The sequence below is a fragment of the Peromyscus leucopus genome, chromosome 6 (genome assembly GCF_004664715.2).
Source record: "Peromyscus leucopus breed LL Stock chromosome 6, UCI_PerLeu_2.1, whole genome shotgun sequence".
In the NCBI taxonomy this organism is placed as follows: Eukaryota; Metazoa; Chordata; class Mammalia; order Rodentia; family Cricetidae; genus Peromyscus; species Peromyscus leucopus.
In genome coordinates, this window is record NC_051068.1 from 77,111,969 (window position 1) to 77,130,168 (window position 18,200).

Genomic DNA, 18,200 nt, shown 5'->3' on the forward strand with positions numbered 1-18,200 from the left:
ATCTTAGTGCCAGGCATGGGCTACCTCCTTAGGAGTTACTGACCAGGGAGGCTCTGAAGTACCCGAAACAACACAGTCTACTGTCATTTCTCTTAACTGTTCAACATAATCAGATGGTAAGACCCTAATACTGAAGATAACATTCACTTGGGATGCAGAACACAGAAAAATCAAACATAACTTACCAGGAAATTCTCTTCCTGATGACTAATTTTTATAGTGCCAGACATGTTATACAGTTCCTGGGTGAAAGAGAGACTAATGGTCTCTCCCAGTGCTGAATCCTGTATATTAAAATACTGACCTCCCTACCAAGATGTATCTTACAGGTGCAATAGTGTGGAACAACTGTTATGGGGATAAGCAACCACTTTCTGATTGGGTGTGAGGCCTGCTCCAAGGAGGGATTTCATGTCTGGTATGGTAAACCTGGTGAAAAGCCCATGACTAATGATATCATAGGCCCACGTAGAGAACTTACTATTGTTTTGCTATCAAAACGCCTTCTACATATTTCTGTTTATACCCCTTTTGTTGAAAAGACATGAACTAGACAATTGGATTAAAAATTAATTTCCAACTGTTTGTTCTCTGCAAAGCATACTGAACTGGAAAAGGGAAATGTGAAAAAAACTTAAGTGACATATTAAGCGAGTAGAAACTGAAAACAAGCCAGAGAAGCTATTACTAGTATTTGAAAAAGCACACTTCAAGCCAAAACAAGCCAGAAGAGATGAACTAGATCACTATAAATTAATTAAGGTGACAATCCAACAAGAAGATATAATGATTGGAAATAAATATGCATCAAACATTGGTATATCCAATTTCATAAAACAAAATCTACTTGACACAAATGGACAGGCCAAGATTAAGTAATAATATGTGACTATAATACCCAATTCCATGAGTAAATATATCATCCAAACCAGAAAAAGAAATAAAACTTCATAATTAACTGCACTATAGATCAAATGTTAATATACATTTATAGAATATCCCACCCAAAGGCTACTGAATATACATTCTTCTCAGAAATCCACAGAATCTTCTCTAAATCATTTTATAAATCCAATATTACCCTACTACCAAGACTAGATAAGGATACAACAAAAAACAATACTATAGAACAAAATATTTAATAAGTATAAGTTTAAAATTTCAATAAAATACTAGCAAATCCAATTCATACCACATTAAGGAGATCATGCACTATGATTGAAATGGTTTCATTTCAGGAATGCAAGAATGATTCAACATATGTAAATTAATAAATAAATGTAAAAAAAAAGAACATAAAAAGAATCAAGGATATAAATCACATGATCATTCCAATAGACACAGAAAAGGCCTTTGATAAAATTAAACATGCATTCATGATAACATCCCTGAATAAATTAGGTACAGAAGGATAATACCTCAGTGTAGCAAAGCCATATTTGACAAACCCATAGCCAATATCACAGTAAAAAAAGAAAAACTATAAACAATTTCAGGACAAGTGTGTCTACTGTTCCCTGGATCTTTATGGTATAGCAAAATATGCATATGTTCTTATTTTAAGTGTGCTATCAACATGTTTAAATAATATAAACATCCTGGCCAAGATGGTTAATAAAAACCTATAAAAATAGATAGACAAGATTGAAGCTTTAGTTAAAAGCAAATGTAAAATTTTTCTATTTTAGCAGAAAAATTAGCATAAAATATTTATAGTTTGAAAACATAGGCCAGTAATATCAAAATTATTTTAAAGTAACTGCTGGATATTAATAGGAAAGAATATATATTTACCAATATTTTTTTCAATTCTTCAAGTTCCACTTCTTTGTTGTTTTTAAATTTAGTCATCTCATCTAAAATTAAACAACATATTAATAGCTGGATTAAAAGGTAGGAAAGAGAAGAAATAAGAATAACGCCATTTGAAAAGAATCAACCCATATCTGGCACCATTATTGGGCCAAGAACCGAAGACTAGACAGGATATAAAGCCTAGGGAGAAACTACTTCTATTATGCTGCTAAATGAGCACACATACCCCTAAAAAGAGACAGATTAACATACAAACGAAGCTTACAGGGAGTCTAAAACAACTATGCAAAAATAAAAATGGATAAATACTAACAGTTGCCTTTCTGGGTTAATTCATAGCAAATGAATCCAAAGTTCATGACACAAAATAAGCAACATATCTACATAAAATAATTTGGAATGGCGTCAGTGTGTACCTTTACTTTCAACTCATTACTACCTGAATCTGTTTGGCTTCTCTTCAAATTTGAAAGAACTGATCATCTCTCAAGCTAGTTCTGATCATTGTTTTTTGAATTTCAATATCCCCACTTCTGTGACTTTATCTGCTCTAAAACATACCAACTCTGTGCAGAGAAATCCTTATTTTCTCCTATCCCACTAAGCACCACATATGAATATAAAAACAAAGATATCTGATTAACCTCTATATTCCTTCAAGCTAGTAATTTTTCATGTTATCTTTCAAATCCCTGATGTTAACTATATTTTTTTTAACTTCTGTCTCCATGATGTTAATAAAATTATGATCTTGAAAACCAACAATAAGCACTTTGTAACACCATTCTCAGTCTTATTCATTATGTAGCTGGGTCATATTCAATACTATGGAACACTCTCTACTTTTTTTCCCCTTCTATTATCAAAAACTTGTATTATTCATATTTCCTCTCTAATTCCTATTCCTATTTTGTTGCTTTTACATCCTTGCTACCAGGAAAAATAGTGCTTTACAGTGCTTACCTTTACTTCTGTGAATTCAATATTAATTTAAAAAATGTTTTCAGTACAAGCTTCCCACTTTTTTCTTTTTTACATTTTTAACTTCCTATAGTCTCTTAATTTCCAGCTGTCACCTAAGTTGTATCTGACATATTATTTTTGTTCACTGTTAAAGAGTTTTAATTATTGGAAATATAATAGAACTCAGACTTCTCTTTGTTTAGAAAAAACACGTATAATAGCTTCCTCCAATCAACAAAACATGAAATGTCAATATAGAAGCTAAAGAAGAAACTTGTTACATATAAACCTTATTTAATCAGAAAGTTTCGTTTTAGATAATAAAATTTTTTTTAACTTGAGGACTAGTTGAATGATCTGAACACTCTTACCTCAATTCCATACAATTAGAAAAAAAAAGAGACAAGAAGAAATAGAAAAATTATATACACACATATATAATCAAGATTACCAAAATAAAATGAACTAAAGAAAAATACAGAATATCTGGAAAGATTTCTGACTTTGAAAACTATATTATTAACTCAAGAATAGAATAATGTTTGGTCCTTATGTAATTTTTAATTTGCACTCCCATACACAGTATTTTCAATAATCTATCATCCTCTACAACTATCCAAAGCCTCTCTATACTTTAAAATCTATTCTTTTTCTTTTTTCTTTTTCTTTAAAAATCTTTTTTTTATTTTACATGCCAACCTGTGTTCCCTCTCCCTCATCTTCTCCTCCCACCTCCCCTCCCCTTCTCCTACCACCTCCCTTCCCCATTTTACCCCCATCCCCTCCTCATGGGGGTAAAGCCTCCCTTGGGTAGTCAACACAGGCTGGCACACCAAGTTGGGCAGGATCAAGCCCTCCCCACTGCATCCCGGCTGAGTAAGGCATGGGCTCCAAAAAGCCAATTCATGTACTTAGGGTAAGTCCTGGTCCCATTGCCAGGAGACCCACAAACACAGCAAGCCACACAACTGTGACAAACATTCAGAGGACCTAGTGTGGTCCCATGCAGGCTCCCCAGCTGTCAGTCCAGAGTCCATGAGCTCCCAATAGCTTGGATCAGCTATCTCTGTGATTTTTCCTATCATCATCCTGAGCCCCCCTGCTCCTATAATTCCTCCTCCCTCTCTTCAACTGAACTCCAGAAGCTTGGCTGTGGGTCTCTGCATCTGCTTCCAATCTGAGTACAGGGGAAGACTAGTTCAAGCACCCTCTCCACCATTGCTATGAGTCTTAGCTGGGGATAAAATTTATTCTTAACATCTAACTCTTCCTTAATGCCTTTCCTAACTCTTTTGCTTCTTTTTGGTATCAACATTAACATTCAATAAAAAACCTGAGCATAAGGGGTTGGGGATTTAGCTCAGTGGTAGAGCGCTTGCCTAGCAAGAGCAAGGCCCTGGGTTCAATCCTCAGCTCCAGGAAAAAAAAAACCTGAGCATTTACCTCAAATATATAAATATGTTAAAAAATATAAAAGAATTTATATTTTATACAAAGCTTTAATATAAATATGTATTATGTTATTCACCATAAATACAACAAAAATAGAAATTCTCATATTTTATTTCTTACTCTAACATAATTTTTGCTTAGCCCCTCATTCTGGATACTATTACCCTAATGGTTTTATGTGTTTAAACTTTCTCTCATAGTAATTAAAGATTTCTCAAGAATATGGTTTGACTTTTCATGTTCTCACAAAACACACACGGTGCTGTTTCACAGTTCTCAAATTCCTTATCCAAACTTCTCATAATGACAAGCTTCTCTGGTATGGGAAAATATTGAAATTACAATGTGATATATACTAGCCATTTAATGGTAAACGAAACTGTTATAAATACACATTAAAGACAGTTTAAGTACTAAAATTATTCCTTAATCTACAACATTCAACAATTCTAAAGCAAGCAAGTAAGTATGATAATTTAAAAATAACTATGTTCTGAAAGAATTTTTGAATTAGATAAGAAATTTGTCTTTAACCATTATATCTGAGTTTTGGTTGGTTGGTTGGTTGGTTTTTTGAGACAGGGTCTATCTACATAGCCCTGGCTGTCCTGAAACTCACTATATAGATCAGGCTGGTTTTGAACTCACAGAGTTCCACCTATCTCTGCCTCTCAAGTGCTGGGAAAAAAAAAGTATGTTCCACCATGCCTGGTTGTTTTTATAATTATGCTCTGAAGTAAAATTACAAATAAAATTATTTGGACATTACAATGTTGGATAGTCAAGCATTAATCTACAATGGAAAAATTAAGCATTAAAAAAAAGGCATAAATATGGTTCAAAAATTCAACCAAACCTGATAGGATAGGATAGGATAGACATTTTCTTCCGTGCTATAAACACTGATAAGGTACTCATGATCCAGTCACCTACACTCCTATAACCCCCGTAATGAAACTCACTGAGTCAGAGTCTCTCTCTCTCTCTCTCTCTCTCTCTCTCTCTCTCTCACACACACACACACACACACACACACACACACACACACACAACCATGAAACTAGAAACAGGGCTAGTTGAGAAGAGTAAAAAGATTATCAAGAATAGGAAGGGCATAAGCAAAAGTAAATATGATAAAAACTTGTGATGTATAAAAATATCATGCTGGTTTTATATGTAATTAATATATGCTTATAAAAATATTTTTTATAAAGAGACTCAATCACAGAGATGAACTACTTATGTTAGGCAAGCATTTCAAATACTAGGCAATATTACTTATAATTATTTTAACTATACAAGTAATTCAACTAATAATATAAATATTCACACTAACAGCAAAGTTTATAGAAATTTGTAAAAATAATTTAGACAAATATCTGTCAATTCAGGAATATTAATCTATTAAAAATACTTTTTAATTGAAATTAAAAAAACTTGTTTTTTTTTTAATTGTCTATACTTGCAGATAGTCCAGCTAAAAAATATGAAGCATAGACTTATAGTTAGCTAACTACATGGTCATAAATTCACAAAATTATAAGTTGTTTTGTCTGTGTAAGTTCTTGAATATTAGCAATACTATATGATAATACAGAAATTTTTTCAAAAGTATTTCATAAATCAAATACCACTAAGCGACAAAGTCTACAAAATTTAGACACAAGCCAGGTGTGAGGGTGCACACTTGTAATCCCAGCATTTGGGAGGCAGAGGCAGGAAAATTGCTGCAAGTTCAAGACTAGCCAGTCTACACAGAGACTGGCCACAAGTCTACACAAGACTAGGCCAGTTGGAGCTGCATAGCAAGACTCTCAAGAAACAAACAAATAAATAAATAAATCCAGGCAGTGGTGCGTTCCTGTAATCATTAGCGTTCATGAGGCTGGGACAAAAGGATCAAGAATTCAAAACCAGTTTGAACTATGAAGTATAATCCTGCCTCAAAAACTGTTTCTTCAACTGAAATGTAAGACATTTCCTAAGAAGTATTCAGGCCTCTGAATCCTAAAATAAGGAGAATACAAATATCTCAGGTTTCTAGACATCGATAAACTGCATAAATTTAAGTCTTCTTAAAATTTAAATATTCTATATTCTGTTATGATTTTCCCTAATTTTTATGTTTATTTTCATTTTATATGCATGAGTATTTTGTCTCACAGTTATGAGCATCATATGGGGAAACTAAATCTAGGTCCTCTGCAAGAACACTTAAGTGCTTTTAACTGCTTGTTAATCGTTTAATAAATTTAACAAAAACCCAATTTTGTTTTTCTAATTGGTTATCAATGCTATCAAAGTACACTACTGTCTAACTCTTACCTAGTTCACTTGATTTCTTCTGGAGCTCCATGATAAGTAGTTTCAGTTGATCTTCATTTTTTTCCAATCTTATGAAATATATTATTTTAAAGTTCAAATTATTATTTATTCAGGATTCATCTAATAACTAAAACTGGTACACTGTAACAACTGATGTATCTAACATATAGATTTATTCCATTATTAGACATTATTGAGCATTAATCTAAATAAAACAGCTTAAAATGAAAATTATAATAAATACATAATTGTTATAATAAGTCTATCTACCTAAAACTTTAAGGCTTATAATTTGTATATTAACTATAGGGCAGTGGTGGTGCATGCCTTTAATCCCAGTACTTGGGAGGCAATGGCAGGTGGATCTCTGTGAGCTCAAGGCCAGCATGGTCTACACATCGAGTTCCAGAACAGGCTCCAAAGCTACACAGAGAAACCCTGTCTCAAAAAACAAAAGCAAAATTCAAAACAGGCATCTTAACTATTGACGATAATCAAATTTATACATTAGTGGAAATGTAATTATATTAAATTAAATGCATATTTATTATAACAAATTTTTCCTTTAAAAAATACAAATAAAAGAATGTGTATCATTTTATTGACTTTTCTGATCTTCTGTTTCCTTAAACCATAAAACTAAGGTAACTGCTGGACCAGTGAGATGACTCAAATGATAAGTGAGCTTGCTACCAAGCCTAACAACCCAAATTCAATGACTAGAAAAGAACCTACTCCTACAAATTGTCCTCTGATCTCCACACATAGACACATAGACACACACACACACACACACATATATATACACACAAAAAAAATGTTTAAATGTAGTAAAAATAGGGGTTAGAAAGATAATTCAGTATTTTAAGAGCACTGGCTGCTCTTCCAGAGAACCAGAGTTTGATTCCCAGTACCCTCATTTGGGCTCACAACTGTCTGTAACTCCAGTTAGGGGGATCCACCACCCCCTTCTGGTCCCTGTAAGCTCTGCATGCATGTTATACACAGACATACATGCAGGCAAAACACCCATACACATACAAATTTTTAAAAAATTAATGTAGTAAATAAAAAAAATTACTAAGGTAATTGGAACAGATGATTATATAGTAATTCTAAATTTTACTATTTGAAAATTGCCTCAACAGGTTAATCAGAAATATATAATAGAAGGGTTAGAAAACCTACATTTTTCTCCTTACTATGTGTGGTAGTAAAGAAAAATTAAGTAGAACCAGGATATAAACTAGAAGAGAAATTCATCCCTCTTCTTTACTGTGCCAAATTTCATTAAGCATTGTGCTAACAGGACAAAAATAATTACCTAGGTTCAACATACTTTTATATAAAAACCGTGTAAAATGAAAAAAAAGAACTAGTTCTTAATATTCTAATTTTAAATAAAATACTATTTAGTGCTAAAAGCAAATGAATAATTTATCTAATATGGAGTAATATTTGCTCTATTTCAACATAGTTACTAAGTTTATACATTGTAAGTAAGGTTATAGATCTCATTAAAAACAAATTCTTCAACTAACCCACATGTAGTGGTTCTCAACTTGTGGGTCACAACCCCTCTGACAAGCCTTTAGCTCCAAAAATAATAATAATAAACCTCATAACATTAGCAAAATTATAGTTGTGAAGTAGCAATGAAAATTTTTTTTTTTTTTTTGAGACAGGGTTTCTCTGTGCAGCTTTGCGCCTTTCCCGGAACTCACTTGGTAGCCTAGGCTAGCCTCGAACTCACAGAGATCTGCCTGCCTCTGCCTCCCGAGTGCTGGGATTAAAGGTGTACGCCACCACCACCTGGCATAAGTAATTTTATAGTTAAGGGGTCACCACAACATGAGGAACTGTATTAAAGGATCACAGCATTATGAAGGTTGAGAACCACTGACCCACAGTATTAATAAATATGTCCTATCACTTCAATACTCAAAGACACTTTAAGTTGTTTATATAGCTTGACCCCAATGCAAAGCATACATGAGAACTATTCCAGAAAATGCCTGACTTTAAATAGTACTGAATATTAAAAGTAAATCATTTTTACTTCTCTATTTATTTGTTTAAAATAAGAAATGTTTCACCTTTGCTGTTCTGTTCTCAAAAATTCCTCCAAGGTACATGTAGTAGATTTAAGTTCAGTAACCACAAATGAGTGGTCAGTTTTAGCCCTGTTAAATTCTTCCATTTGAGCTTCTTTTTCTTCAGTGAGCTGAGAAATCGTTTTTGTTGCTATCTGCAAATCTTCTTCTAAAGCTTTCTGAGTGTTCTAAGTGAAATAAAGCACAAAACAGGAAGAATAACGCAAAGGTCTAAAATGGTGACAAGTCTAATGTCATCTGCTTCTATAAATTTGTTTGCCCTCTTGCCCTCCATACTTCCTCCTTTTCACTGCCCCTCCTTGGCATACTGGAATAATCATAATCCACCTACTACCAAATTTCAAGCCACCATTATCTATAGTTCTGACCCCTCCACAAAGTTTTCCCAGACAGGTTAGCCCACAGAGTTCTCTCCATTCTTAAACTGTTGTGACAATTTATTAGCCTGAGTCATACTATTGGTCTTTAGGTATTTTTATCCAATGCCTTTTATTACAAGCATTTATAGAGCAGGATTGTGTCTTCTCTATTTGAATCTAAGTCATTATACATTTTAGTCATATCCAATAAAAATCTGTTAACTGATTGTGTGATACATGCTATACACTAGTTAGTTTTTAAATCATACCATACTTCTTTGCAATGATATTTTCATATCTTCAAGTTCTGATGTTAAATGATCCTTCTTTTCATTTAATTCTTTTAAGTTTTCATCTTGTAATTCTAAAAGATAAAATTATAGTTAGGCATTGTTTGATAGAAAATGGCTTTCAAGAAAACTAATTGCTAGAGCAATTACTCCTTTTCCTCTACTAGAAAATAGTCCAAAATAAAAACAATGCAAATATATACTCTAAATTTGATAAGATTATTTTTCCCAAAAATTCAAAAGTGAACATTTTAACTCTTTTTCAGTATCTACATTTATAATTACAATAAAATAAAAAAGACATAACCCAGTTTTAACAGGAATATTAACAGACTATTCCTTTTTTTTTTTTTTTTTTTTTACATTTCTGTCAAGGAGTCAAGTGGCTTATATATGTCATGTCCTATTTCATTTGTTATTACAAATATGTTTTGGAGCCAGGTATAGTGAATGCAAGTCTCTAATGCCAGGTACTTGGGAGACTGAGACAGAAGGATTAGAAGTTGGAGGCAAACCTGGGCAATTTGGCCAGCTCATATCTAAAAAAAAATTTTAAATTAAAAAAAAAAAAAACTGAGTAACTCAGTTATCCCATGCTCTCCTTCTCAAAAATGAAAGTTTTGAAAATAAAAAGCATTTTGTCCATTGCGGAGAATGCTAAGTTTCTGAGAGGTCATAAATATCACAATAGTTAGTACACGAAAATCCGAGCCTCAGGTGGTCTTCAAAAATATAGTTTGAGGTCTTCGAGGTTTTGAAGGAAAAAATTTTTTTTTCTTATGATAATACAAGATACAGTAAATTCCCTCAATTCCCTATGAGAGTCTCATCAAAGATGGATATTTAAAGCTAAAATGTTAACTATTTTTTAAGGGTTATTTTTTTTTTCAGTTTTATTTTGTGTTCTGGATTTGGTTTTGGTGGTGGTGCTGGTGATAGTGGTGGATTTGTTTTTGTTTTTGAGACAGGGTCTCACCATGTGTCCCTAGTTACCTGAAATTCATTTATATTTCAGGGTAGCCTAGAAATTATATAGCCCAGCCTAGCCTTGACCTTGCCATTCTCTTGCCTGAGTCTCGTGAAGGATTACAAGCATGTACCACACCATGCCTGAATGAAATATTTTAGAATAGCAAAACAGTAATACATAAATATCTAAAAGTTAACATTAAACTATGATTATACATAAATGAACTAGTATATCATGTAGTCACTAAAATGATAATAGAAATCTTACTGACAGTCATAAAACATGAGGACAAAATGACAGGTTAAAGTAGTACTTATGTGTCGGGTGGCAGTGGTGCACGCCTTTAATCCCAGCACTTGGGAGGCAGAGTCAGGTAGATCTCAGTGAGTTCGAGGACAGCCTGGTATACAGAGCGAGATCCAGGAAAGGCATCAGAACTACATAGAGAAACCTTGTCTTAGAAAAAAAATAGTATTTATGTAAACCATGAACATAAAAGAAAACAATATACAAAAACTTTTTCATTTATATTCCAGTGGTAAAATTATTCATGATTTTATTTTCACAATTTCCTATCTTCACTTCTAATTTCTAGCCATAAATACTAAATATTTATTAGTGGGCTATGTTATGTAAAAAGCTTTTGATTCCACTTAATAACTAATGTTTATTAAATTCTGTCTCAGTTACTAGTTTATATGCCTTATATATGTATTCATTTTTAAACCTCATATAAACACTAAGAAAAAAGTTCATCTTTTCTGGATTCAAATTATACTATCGCTTCTTTTTAAAGTTCTTACTACATTTATTTATTCACTTATTTATGTCTGTGTGTGTGTCTGTCTGTCTGTGTGGAGGCATGCATGTGTCATAGCATACATGTACAAAAAAAAAACTTGCAGGACTGGGTTCCCTCCTTCCACCATGTGGATCCTGGAGGCTGAACTCAGGTCAAGCTTGGCAGCATATGCCTTTAGCTGCTGAGCCATTTCACCATTTTTACTGTCTTTTCTTATTAGCTACCAGAATATTTAACTATTTTGACTCTACTATTTCCACCCACTTAGGAATTTAGAATATTGATTATTGACAGCTTAAAAGACTTGCTGTTATGATTAAACAAGATAATACAATTTAAAATGTTCAACCACAAAGTGCAATATATAATCAATAAATACTATTAAGATGATGATGATAATGGTGATGCGTGCTAGAAAAATGGGCCTAAATATATATGTATTTGTAATACAACTGTCTAGGGAGACCAATAAACAATGACAAGTACCAATGAGTACTTATTATAAGTTACAGAAGTATAAAGAAGAGACACTTAAACCAAATAGAATCAATAATGGTTAGAGTTAGCAGCTGGGCTTAGGCTGGAGATGGCTCAGATGTTAAGAGTACTGACTGCTCTTCCAGAGGTCCTGAGTTCAATTCCCAGCAATCACATGGTGGCTCACAACCATCTATAATGAGATCTGATGCCCTCTTCTGGTGTGCAGACAGAACAGTGTATACAAAACAAATAAATCAATTTAAAAAAAAAAAAAAAAAAAAAAAAAAAGAGCAGCTGGGAGATGGCTCAGTAGTAAAGAACACTTGTTGCTCTTGCAGAGGACCAGATTCAATTCCCAGCATCTATGTAGTAACAATGTTGGTTTCAATTTGACTACATCTGTAATTAACTAAGCTGGGCACACCAATGACAGATTTTTTTTTTTCTTGACTAGATTATCTGAGTTGGGAAGATCCTAAATTCAGACCATTTGAGATGCAAAGAACCATCTTAAATCTGGATCATCTGAGGTTGGAAACTGGTGGTTTGAATAAAAATGGGCCCCATAGGCATAAATATTTGATGTTTAGTCACCAGGGAGTAGCACTATTAGAAAGGATAATAAGGATTAAGAACTGCGTCCTTATTAGAGAAGTGTATCACTGGGGATGGGCTTTAAATTTTCAAAAGCCCATGCCACACCCAGAATTTCTCTGCCTGCAGATCAGGGTATAGTTCTCACTACTGTTCCAGCACAAACCTTCATGCCATCATGCTCCCTGCCATGATAATAATGGACTAACCTCTAAAACTGTATTCAAATTCCCAATTAAATGCTCTCTTTAAAAACAAAAAACAACAACAACAAAAAGTTGTCTTGGTCATGGTGTCTCTTCACATCAATAGAATAGTGACTAAGACAGAAACCACCCTAAATTTGAGCCACATCTTCTGGTGGCAGCCACATAAAAGGACATGGAAGAAGAAAGCTTTTGTTTTTTGCCGGCTTGCTCTCATTCCCACTGTCAAGTTCATCTATTATGCTGCTGAGGTATCACTTCCTTAGTATTACAAACTACTTCTTCAGGATTCTAATGTAGACGGAAGACCAGCTAAGACATCCAGCTAATTGTCTAAGAACTTTACAGGGAAACAAGTGAAATGTACAAGTATCTTCTCCTACAGTTAATATTAGAACATGTGTCATCATTTTTTTTTTTTTTTGGTTACTGGAGTCAGCTTTAATCCAAGTGAAGAAAACTCAACTGGAGGATTCATGTAAAAGAAAACAAACAAAAGCAGTGAGGAAAGGGAGAAAAAAAAACTAGAAATTACATTCATTCCAACAAATATGCAAAACTCAACAAAGGAACACAAAAATCAGACAGCTATCAGCTGAAATATCCTCACAAGCACATAACTTCTCTATACTAGAAAACAAAAATAATGAAATATGGCTAAAATATCACAAAAATATCCCAGTTCTACTTTTAAAAAAAAAGATCAATGACCATATAGATTACTTAAATAAGCAGATAAATGAAATAAGTAGTCAATCAATTCAGGACCTAGACAAGAAACTTATATGGTAGACAAAAATGTCAATAACTTGGAAGAAAAAAATTAAAAATAATAAAGTTGAGAAGTAGAAAAAGAACCAAACAAAAATTCTAGAAATGGATGAATCAATGAAATAAAAAAAAACCATAATAAAAAGGATCATCAATAGATGAGAACAAGCAGAAGGAATTTCAGGAATGGAGAATGAAGTAGAGATGACAATATGCACAGATACATATACAGAAAAAACTTAGTGAATGTAACCAAAACATTTAAGAACTCTGAGATAATGTTCAACAGACCAAATTAAAATTCAAGTACAAGAGTGAATTGAGACAACTCAAGCAATGAAATTCTCAAAAAAAAATTTTTAATTTAAAAATTTAAGATGTAGAAACAGAACATTTCAAGACAAGTATAAGTAAGGCAATTAATTCATGACAACCAAGCCAGCACTGTAGAAAAATCCTTAAAGAAACTCTATGTACAGCAAAAGAAGAAAGAAACTCTCATCCATAAGGAGACAGGAATAAACATATTTTATGAAAGAAACAAAAGAAGAGAAGCAAGCCAGGAAGGAATCAGTCATGTTCTAACATAGAAACCCACCAAACCCCTAATACTAACAGGGGAAGAAGAAAAGAACAATCAATAATCCATCAAACCAGAACAACAACAATCAAAAAAAATCATAGTAGAAATAGCAAATCCTTTTCAACAACTTTAAATGCAAATGACCTCAAGTTGCTAGTTAAAAGATGCAGAGTAACTGAATAAAGTAAAACAAATTGAGTCATGCAACTGTTATTCCCAAGAAACACATATACCTAGCAAAAACACATACATATCTAGTAAAAGACATCCAAAAGCTGGAAATCTATCGACCGCAAATAATGTGACATGCTATTATAATTCTCATATCTGATAAAATAGACTTCAAACCAAAACTAGAGAAGAGATTATCACTATATATTAATAAAGGGAATAATTCATCAAGAAAATGTAAGAGCTGGGTATAGTGGCACGGGCCTTTAATCCCAGCACTGAGGATGCAGAGACAGGTAGATGTCTATGAGTTCAAGGATAGTCTGGTCTACATACCAAGTTCCAGGTATGGCCAACAAGGCCACAGAGTGAGAATTATCTCAAAAAAAAAACTAATATAATAAAATATAGATATTATTAAATATCTCTGAATCAAGTATTGTGTGTCCTAAGTTCTTAACACAAACTTTAAAAGGCCTAAAAATGTTCACATATTCTCTAATGCAATAATAATGGGAGTCTTTAATAATTCACTCTCATATTTAAACAGGTCTCCCTCCCAGGGTCAGCAAAATGGTTCAATGGGTAAATATGCTCACCACCAAGCCTGAATAAAGACCTTAGGTCAGTCCTGGAGACCCATATAGTAGAAAGGGTTTAAAGATATCGAAAGAATTTATTCAATCAAACATAATAAAGAATATACATTCTTTCAGTAGTGCACGAAATCTTGTCAGACCACAGATGAATAAATTGAGAAATCAACATAGCAAGAAAAACTTCAAAAACTACACAAACACTTAGAGCCTAAACTAGACACTTTTAAATGAACAATGAGTAGTTTCACAAATCAATAAGGAATTTTTTTAATTCCTAGAAGTGAATGAGAACAATAGCACAACCTACCAGAAGCTCTAGGATAAACCCAGGGCAGTCTTAGAAGGAAAGTTTACAGCTATATGTACTCAAATAAAAAGAGCGAACTTAAATAGCCAATCACTACATAGTCCGAGAAAAGGAAGAGGAAGCCAAAATTAAATGAAAAAGATGGCAAGAAATAATAAAGATTAGGGCAAAAAAATAATGAAATAGAGACTTAAAGAATGATACACAAAATCAAAGTACTGAAAAGACTAGCAAGATCAAAAAACCCCTAGCTACACTAACCAAAAGGAAGACTCAAATTAACAAAATTAGGATGAAAAAAAAAGAGCTGTTATAATAAACTCAAGTGAAATCCAAAACATCATTAGACAATACTTTGAAAATTTATATACCAAAAATCTGAAAAAGTTATAAGAAATGGATGAATATTTTTTTTTTTTTTTAAGGCAGGGTTTCAGTATGTAGCATTGGCTGGCCTGGTACTCACTGTGCAGAAGAGACTGACCTTGAACTCCCAGAGATCAACTTGCCTCTGCCTCCCAAATTGCTGGGATTAAAAGGCATGCTCCACCACACCCAGCTCAGAATATGTAAACAATTTAAAAAACCGATAAAAAGAAATGATACCTAAGCAATAACTAAAAGACTCCCCATAAACGAAAGTCCAGAACAAGGTGGATTCATTGCTGAATTCTTCCAGTTTTATGAAAAACCTAATGCCAATCTTCTCAAACTATTCCACAAAATAGAAAAGGAAGACTTGTTCCATTCTATAAAGCCAGTATTGTTCTGACACCAAAACTGAAAACAAACATTTTTTTTTTTTACATTTTTTTTCCTTTTATTTTATTTTATAATACCATTCAGTTCTACATATCAGCCACGGGTTCCCCTGTTCTCCCCCCTCCCACCTCCTCTCCTTACTCCCAGCCCACCCCCCATTCCCACCTCCTCCAGGGCAAAGCCTCCCCCGAGGACTGTCATCAGCCTGGTAGACTCAGTCCAGGCAGGTGGAAACAAACATTTTATTAGAAAAAGAGACAGAAATGGAGGGAGGGAGGGAAGGAGGTAAAACTACATACCAATTTATCAGATAAACACAGTGTAAAACTTCTCTATAAAATGCTTGTAAATCAATTTTAAGAACACATTGAGAAAGTTATACATCATAACCAAGCTGTTTTTATACAAGTTGATGCAAAGTTGGCTCAACATATGCAAATCAATAAATGTAATATACAATATGAGACTTAAAAGAGAATACATAATCATCTCAATATATGCAGAAAAGGTATGATAGAATTCACCATTTCATGAAAAATTAAGAATAGATGGAATATACCTCAACATAATAAAGACTATATATGACAAGCCTATAAGCAGTATTATACTAAAAATAAGAGTATTTCCTCTAAAATCTGGAATGAGACAATTCTCTCACCTCTTAATCAATATAGTACTTGAAGCATTAGTTAAAACAGTAACATAAGAGAAAGATACAGAAGAAATACAAACAGGAAAAGAGTAAGTCAAATCATCCATAGTTGCAGGCAACATAATTCTATACTTAAAATACTCTATTTACTACAACCAGAAAAACTCTTAGGTCTGAGAAACACTTTTAACAAGCTGCAGAAGACAAAAATCAACATTAAAAACTCAGTAGTTTTCATTATACCAATAACAAACTTGGTGAAAGAAATATCAAGAAGAATATCCTATTCATAAAAGCTTCAAAAAAGTAAATCCCTAGAAATAAACCTAAAGAAAAGAAAATACCTCTAAAGTGAAACCTTTAAGACACTGAAAACAGAAATTGAGTTAAAAAACTAGATTATTAAAAATTCCATGCTTCACAATTGAAAGAATATTGTAAAAATAGCTATATAACCAAAAGTAAATTACAGCCTGAATAAAGCCCACATCAAAATTGCAATGACATTCTTCAAAGAACTAGAAAAACATAACCCTAAAATCCATGTGGAAAAACAAAATACTGTTAAGTCTACCCAAAGCAAAAACAACAATGCCTCAAATTATACTGCTGAGCCACAGTGAAAAAGAGTACAATACTGGTCCAAAAACAGAATGTAGAACAATGGAACAAAATATAGAACACAGAAATAAACATACAACTATATCTACTTAATAATTTTATAGAAGTATTTAAAAATATACATTGGGGGAAAGGACAGCCTGTATTATATATATCTGAAGAACTCTAAATCCTACCACACAGATACTTGCACATCAGTGTTCATTGCTGCTCCAGTCACAATAGCAAGGAAATGAAATCAGCCTAGATGTTCACTGAAAATTTTGCAGGAAAATGGATGCATCTGGAAACTTAGTTAACTCAGACTCAGAAAGACAAACATTTCATGAACATGCTTATATGGACACTAGATTTTAATTCTTATGTATGTATATATATGAGGCTGGGTTTGAGTGTGGGTCAAAAAAACTAGGAAGGGTCCACAGGAAGAGGGGATAAAGATTTTTAAAAAGAGAGGAAAACAAAATATATGGAACATGGAAGTGGAAAGGGAGTAAGTAGGTAGAAAGATACAAGTTAGGGGAGTAAAGATGGTGGGGGTAGATTAACCCAAGGTATGTATGAAAATGCCATTATAAACCCTATTACTTTGTATATTAATTAAAAACAAAAAATTAAAGACAATCTGTAACAATAAAAAATGTTGCTGGGTGGTTGTGGTGCACACCTTTAGTCCCAGCACTTGGGAGGTAGAGAGGCAGGTGGATCTCTTTGAGTTCAAGGTCAGCCTGGACTACAGAGTGAGTTTAAGGACAGCAAAGGCTGTTACACAGAGAAATCCTGTCTCAAACCTCCTCCAAAAAGAGTTGATGTCTAACTGTGAAGGAAAAATAGATTTCTAGGAAAAGGATATGATGACTAATGACTATAGCATTATAATCATTATAGATAAAACTTTATTCCCAGATTGTTTAAAAATAGATACTATGATCTTCCAAATGGTCATAATCATAAGTCTGCCTTCAAGCATGCATCAAAACTGAATGTACACTGTTCTAAGCCAAAACTTAATTTGAACTACTCATAAATTCTCCCAGAATCTCATAAGATGCAAATAAACTTCCTTATAAAAATATACTTCTACATAAGCTAGATGTGGTAGCACATACCTGTAATCTCCAAAAGCTCTAAGGTCAAGACCAGTGTGTTCTATATACTAAGTTCCAAGACAGCCATGGATACATGGCAAGACTCTATCACAAAACAAAAATATAGATAGATAGATGATAGATTGATTGATAGATAGATAGATAGATAGGCAGAGAGAGAGAGAGAGAGAGAGAGAGAGAGAGAGAGAGAGAGAGAGAGATTTGATGCTTTTTAAAGGCCTATTTTTAAAGATTTTAAAACTTCTACAAATGAGG

General features: G+C 33.2%; 1 protein-coding gene across 2 annotated transcripts in view; it reads right to left on the minus strand.

The window, feature by feature from the left end:
- Sycp1 (synaptonemal complex protein 1) overlaps nt 1-18,200 on the minus strand; it is a 103,213-nt gene that overhangs the window by 54,085 nt on the left and 30,928 nt on the right. For both annotated transcript variants that reach the window (XM_037206945.1, XM_028877272.2), the window contains 4 exons: nt 9,298-9,392; nt 8,652-8,836; nt 6,556-6,623; nt 1,795-1,856 (listed from right to left, as the gene is read on the minus strand). In XM_037206945.1, the coding sequence (XP_037062840.1) occupies nt 1,795-1,856; nt 6,556-6,623; nt 8,652-8,836; nt 9,298-9,392 (410 nt within the window). The remainder of the gene's footprint in view (nt 1-1,794; nt 1,857-6,555; nt 6,624-8,651; nt 8,837-9,297; nt 9,393-18,200) is intronic.